Here is a 6,366-nt window from a genome sequence, read left to right on the forward strand (position 1 = left end):
TCACCCATGGCTGAATGGGGGCTAGAACCCGAGTCTCCCTGGTCTCATCCAGTACTCTAACCACTATACCACACTGGATCTCTAGAATCCTCGCAGTCATTTTTGCAAGCTTGAGTCTTGCATGCTTGTCTAAAAATCAAAATCCCAGCCAGTCCTTCTGTGAAATTTCAGTGATAAGGTCGAAAAGGGTTTCTTGGACATGAAGTGCAGTGTTTTCTTTTGGGCAAAGACTCTACCACTGTACCCAGGAGGCCTTAAAAGAAACACCCCTCTTGATCAGCTGTTTGCAGATTGTCAGCTTCACTCCTTTCCACTTTTTTTTGCCTTCTCTAGATTGATGCCAAGAAGGATCAGTTGATTGATGCCAAGAGGGAACTGAAAAGCGCCAAAGCTGATGCCAAGGTCCGGAGGGATGAGAAGTCTAAAAAGTAAGTCTGGCTGTTGTGACAGATGTGTGCACCCAATCACTTCAGTGTGGCACATGGTGCAACCTTTGGCTCCAAATGAGATATCTGTTAAAATGGCTCTCCCTTGAATAATTGCTCTCCTCTGAACAGTCTCCTCTAGGTCAGTGACTCATCCTGTACCCGCTTACCTGGAACTAAGTCCCATTGACCTCAATGGGGCTTGCTTATGAGTAGACACGTATAGGATTGCAAAGTCAAGTGCTTTCCCATGCTTTTCCTTGATTAGCCAGTTAATGGGTAAAATTCACTGAGGATTCACAAGGGAGGACTCACAAGGGAATTACATCATGAAGTAGAGGAGGACTGTGGCAAACTCTCATGTTTTACTTGCATGCATTAACCTTGTAGAGCCCCCTAACTACAGTGGTTGCCTGGTCACACTGCACTTATTCTGGTATCATTGTCCTCTAATGTGAAACTGTTCAGCCCTTGCAATTGTAGGTATACACTTAAGTTTCCTTAAATTACTCTTCCCTTTCCTGAGGTTCTTCCTCATGTACTCTGTGCAGCCACCTTTATCGGGATTGTGCCTACACTAGCTGGAAACCTGTGGAAAGTTTAAAATTCCCTAAGTATTGTGGTCCCTTCCTGGTTTGCTTTTTGTTTTCCCCCTACATTTCTGAACGTGAACATTTTTGCCTTTTCATTGCTAACCATGGGGGGTAGACTCATTTACTCTATATGGGCATTCCCACCCAGTCCCCATAATTAAATGCTAGGGGAGCGCTCACTGACCCCATGCACATTTAGAGCCCTGATCACACAGGGTCCTAAATCATGGTATGATAAAAGCATAGAAGAGAAGGCAAAAGAAGAGAGGGCTCCTCCTGTACCTTTTAACAGTTGCGTGCCAAGTTACATCTGCTGAAATTCTCTCTCCTACACAGCTGTTAAAGGGGCAGAAGCCCTGTCCTCTTCTGCATCTAGTCACGCTAAATCATGCAGAGAGCCCATCTACTCCAGGCCTTCCCCCTCCATGTGGATGGTGGTGGAGGTAAGCACCAGGGGCACAGTGCAGCAGGCAGGCCAGTGGGCACAGCCCGTTCGTCCCTTCTGCTATTCTGATGTGTGGGGGTTGAGCGCCCACCCAGGGATGCCTAAATGAATGCTTGGATATACACGAGCCCATAAAATGTACATCGAATGTGCATATGGTCCTGGAACTGTCCTGTGTGCTGCTTCTGAGCCAGTAGCACTTCATCCTCCTTCGGTACAGAACCGAGAGGCCCAGATACCTCTGCTATCATGTGGAGGCATCTCTCCATTGAGAAACCTAAGGTGCAGTTGGCTCAGTCAGCAGCACATGTCTTGCTCTTGGCGTGGGCAGCGCTGTCTTGGATTCAGTCCTGTGCAGCAGGGCTGCCCAGGCCGACAGCAGCAAACAAAGCACCGCTTCAAACCTGGGAGGTCCCAGAAGCCAGGTGGCATCAGCTGGTGTGCCAGACGTTGCCACGATCCATCAGTTGGCTAACCCTGCTCTACAGTTGTCTTATATTTGGGTCTGACCTGGGCATGCATAACTCCCCAGCAGAGAACTGTACAATAGACATTTGAAGAACAAGTTAAAGGTCAACAACTCTGCTCCCTCTAGTCTGGACCATTCAGTTTAAGCATCTTGTGAAACCATTAAGAATTTTGGCAGGATGGCTGATGTGTTGGAATGGAGCCAAGAAATCCTTGGTTCAGATTCCTACTCAGGCAGAGGGCCTGTTCATACATCAGGCTAGCCTATGATGGGCAACTAGCCATGCACGGTGGGTTGTTCTGCCAAGAACCCATCCTGTGTGGTTAGCACACACCCCTCCCCAAAACAACAATTGGGCAAACAAGCCACCATGCATAGCTTGTTCGCCCCCACATCCCCCCTCAGTCCTCAACCTAGCATCCTAGGGGATCTGGTGGCAGACTCTTTTTGCCTGCTGCCAAGTCCCCCTTCCTGGCTTTTATTGTGGTCAGAGGCCTTTTTTTATTTTCCAGGTCACAATTTTGTGCAAAAATGGGACTGGGAGATTTTTTTTTGCACTTCCCTGTGCCTGGGGAATGTGTGGAAATTTTAAAAAAATCTTTGGTTTTCCACAGGTACGCAACAGCAGGACACTGAAGGGTACCAGCTTGCCCCTCCCGCACCCCTGTATGTTGCACTTGGAAAACATACAGGGGTGCAGGACAGCTAAGCCTGTATAAAGTTCCCTTTCCTAGGCCAGGGGAAAGGTCTTTCTCACAGTTTGACTGTCAAAAGTCAAGCCACAAGAAAGATCTTTCCTCCAACCTGGTGACAAACCTGTTTTTTATCGGAAGGAGGGGGAGGGGGGCCCATGTGAGGGAACCCCCGAAGGGGACGCTCACCATGGCACGACAGGAAAACCCTCAGGTAAGTGGATAATTTTAACCCTTCTTTCTCCCACCATGCAGGGTGGTGGGAAAAGGGTTAAAATCACCCGCTTTCCTGCGGGTTTCCCAGCCATACCAAGGTGGAGCAACACCTGAGGGGGGCTCCCACCATTCTTCCCATAAAAAAATAGGTTTGCCCCTGTTTAACTCCAAAGATCTTTCTCGCAGCTTGGTTTTGACAGCCTGGCTGCAAAAAATATTTCCCCCCAAAGAGGGGAGAAACCTGTTTTTTTAATGGGAAGAAGGGGGGATGGATCCCTCCATTCCCACCCTCGCCCCACCCTCCTTCCCATTAATTTTTCTTCATAGAGACCTTTCTTCATAGAGTCCTTGTGGAAGATCTCCATGAAGAAATAATTTTCAATAAGATTTAAAGGTGCCCTTTGCTGAAAATCGGGGTGGGGGCAAATCCAAGCCCCACCCTCCCAGACTGTGTTGCCCTTACAGACCTTGGAGAGGGCTTGGATTTCAACCCTCCCCACCCCCAATTTTCAGGGATGGGGTGCTTTAAATCCCAATGGAAGACTGTGGAGGTCACCTTCTCCAGGTTGTAGGGTGGTCAAGAAGCCATCCCCACTGCGTGCTGGGTTTGCACGGCATGCCAACTTGTGCTGCGGTGCAGGCAATTACATAAATAATGGGCTGGCACATGTAAGGGCAGGGGGAGAAGCCACGATGGCTTCCTTTCCCCCTGCAATCGTTCGAACACCCCCTTTGTGTGCCACTTTGGGCAAGTCGCTGTGCCTGCCAGTATAAAGGGCACAGTAATGACAAACAGTCGTTATGAAGCCAAAGAAAATGAACACTATAGAGCATTTTGCACTTTTAACAGAAGAACATTGTCATCATCCCTTTTTAGTTCAACACTGGAGGGTTTTTTTTTTATAGAATTCCCTATATGCTTAGCAATCTACTTCAAGGTACTTTTTTTTTTTTTTTTTTTTTGCTGTACTGACTTCTAATTCCCATAGGCAAAATATATTCTGAGAATCCATTTACAGTTCTCATCTGTGCTTTTTCTTTCTCCTTGCCCATCTTAGGACTGTGGAAAGTAAGAAGAAAGCCGTACAAAGGGTTGAGGAGCAGCTGATGAAGTTGGAGGTCCAGGCTACAGACCGAGAGGAAAACAAACAAATTGCCTTGGGAACCTCCAAACTAAATTACCTGGATCCTAGAATTTCTGTTGCCTGGTAAGTTCTTGTCTGGGGAAGGTGGGGAAGAAATTGCAGCCCTCCTCCCTTTGTTTCCCTTTAAAAGGAAAATCGATACTGGTCCTACTGGGATGTGTTTTTTTGAGTTGCTTGACTGGCTGGCAGTAAGTGGGCCCTTGCATGCTTTTGAGTCACATTCTGAATTCCAAGTCAGTTTTTTAAAAACTAGGTACTTTTTACATCTCTTGATTTCACATAGCCCATTCCAAAGACTGGTGCAGACGTGGCTCAGTCTGTGTCCATCCTGCATGTAGTGAGGGGAATAAGATTGTGCCCATCTGCTTCTTGTGGAGATAGAAATCAGGCAGAGTGGCTCTTGTGTTCCAGCTAGATAGCTGATCTGTAGATATCAGATAGGTGTGATCCCTTTCTCCCACCATGCATCAGCTTTGTGCAGACTGAGCCACAGCTGCAGGTAGGGCTCAAAAGTTCAGCTGTCCAAGGTTGTGAAGAGAGAGGAGGTGCAAGTAAGGGGGGAAAGGCTTTGGAACAGAACAGAGAATGGTATCTGTGGGTGTGTGAAACTCACTGAAGCCCTACCCAGTGCTGCCTCTTAGTTACTCACCATTTTATCACACATCTGCACTTGATGTATAGTAAAATCCTCTTTGGAAAGAGGTTACAGATGATCAAGCTATTCTGAAGTGAAGGAGTTCCTTGTTTGGTCATCTGTAAGGGCTCAAACTCTAAGCTGCAGTCTGAAGGGCTAGAAACATAAGAAGAGCCATGCTGGATCAGACCAAGGGTCCATCTAGTCCAGCATTCTGCTCATGCAATGGCCAACCAGCCGCCCACGGGAAACCTACAAGCAGGATGTGAGTGCAACAGCACCCCCCCCCACCCATGTTCTCCAGCAACTGGTGTACACTGCCTCTGGTACTGGAGGTAGCATTAAAATACATTAAATTTATCTGCCAAATTCTTTCACAAAAGCTGCAGTATTGAAGGGGTGTGTGTTTATTCATACAAGATATAGGCAATGGATACTGGAGTTACTGCTGAGTTTTGTCAGGACATCACGTGGAAAATTGCTCTCCAACTTAAGGGTGTTTGGACTTACTTGGTTCTTCCCTTATTTGTCCACTGTGTATATACCATGTGAGTGGGAAGCTGCTCCTGCTGGCTCCACTCTTGGCATTCTGAGTGCATGAACATCAGGGGGCTGGACTGGAAAGCACACAGACCAGGGTGGTGGGCAGATGAGTGGGGTCCTGCTATGTCTAGTAGCATGGATGGTGGATGAAAGAACAGTCCTGCTGTGTTGAGCAGGCCCTGGACTTCAGGGCCTTCAGAGAAACCATGCATTGCTGTTAACTAATTCTGATTTCTCTCTCCCCCCCCCCCCCATTCCCCCTTCAGGTGCAAGAAATTTGGAATACCTATAGAGAAGATATATAATAAAACCCAACGGGAGAAATTTGCCTGGGCAATTGATATGGCAGATGAAGACTATGAGTTTTAACCTGATTTTAATGGGCTGGATTTTATGGGAGAGAAGGGGAGTAGCCTGGTTTTAGGAAGATTGATAAACTGTGAGCCTTACTTGTCCTTTATATCCGGGGGAGGGGTGGGGGGTGTCAGGCAGGAAAAGCAAGTATCTGATAAAATACCCAATATCTTTGAGAAAAGATAACGCCTGGAAATATTACAGAGGAGCTGAGCCAGTTGTCCTATGGACAACTTATTTAAATCTGTTTCAGAGACCCAAATTCTAGCTGTATGGTTTGTGTTTTATCTCTGGAGGGAGGACAAGTGGATGGGGGAATTTGTTACCTTTGTGCCAGGTAAATTCACCATTACACTGAAGAGCTTGGAAATCATTAGCTACTGTATACAGAATCCAATGAGATATTGGTGTGTTTTTACAGTTAGGGTTTTTGCAATAACTTCTATATTTTAATAGAAAATGGACTCCTTAATTTCCTGCCCCCCTCCCCCTCTCATTAATTTAACACAACTGAAGCTCTCAGCGCACTGGCTCTGGCCACAACGGTCATCATGAAAACACACAGTTGTTTTCATTTTTACTTGCCGCCATCATGGTATTGAAAACCTATAATAAAAACTCAACATCTCTTCAAAGCAAAGCATGATGGGAAGATCCTTCCTGACTTGAGTGTTATTTTTTTGTTGTTAATGTGAATTTTTACTATTTTTAATTATTTTAAAATATTTAAACTTTTTTTTTCTTGATCTTAAAGATCATGTAGATTTGCTGAGGGTAGGAAGGAAAGGGCTAGGGGAGGGTTAATGGATTATGAGTACAAATAAATTGATGACAAAAAGTTTCCCATCAT

At 46.1% G+C, this 6,366-nt stretch overlaps 1 protein-coding gene across 1 annotated transcript in view; it reads left to right on the forward strand.

Moving 5' to 3' along the window:
- The window catches only part of TOP1 (DNA topoisomerase I), a 102,069-nt gene extending 95,916 nt beyond the window's left edge, over positions 1-6,153 (forward strand). The window contains exons 19-21 of the mRNA XM_084853972.1: positions 334-428; positions 3,899-4,048; positions 5,429-6,153. Coding sequence (XP_084710098.1) covers positions 334-428; positions 3,899-4,048; positions 5,429-5,531 — 348 coding nt within the window. The 3' untranslated portion in view covers positions 5,532-6,153. The remainder of the gene's footprint in view (positions 1-333; positions 429-3,898; positions 4,049-5,428) is intronic.
- Positions 6,154-6,366: the final 213 nt, after the last annotated feature.

The sequence above is a fragment of the Heloderma suspectum genome, chromosome 4 (assembly GCF_057233095.1).
Source record: "Heloderma suspectum isolate Gila_16-S chromosome 4, 16-S_ref, whole genome shotgun sequence".
NCBI classification, from domain to species: Eukaryota; Metazoa; Chordata; class Lepidosauria; order Squamata; family Helodermatidae; genus Heloderma; species Heloderma suspectum.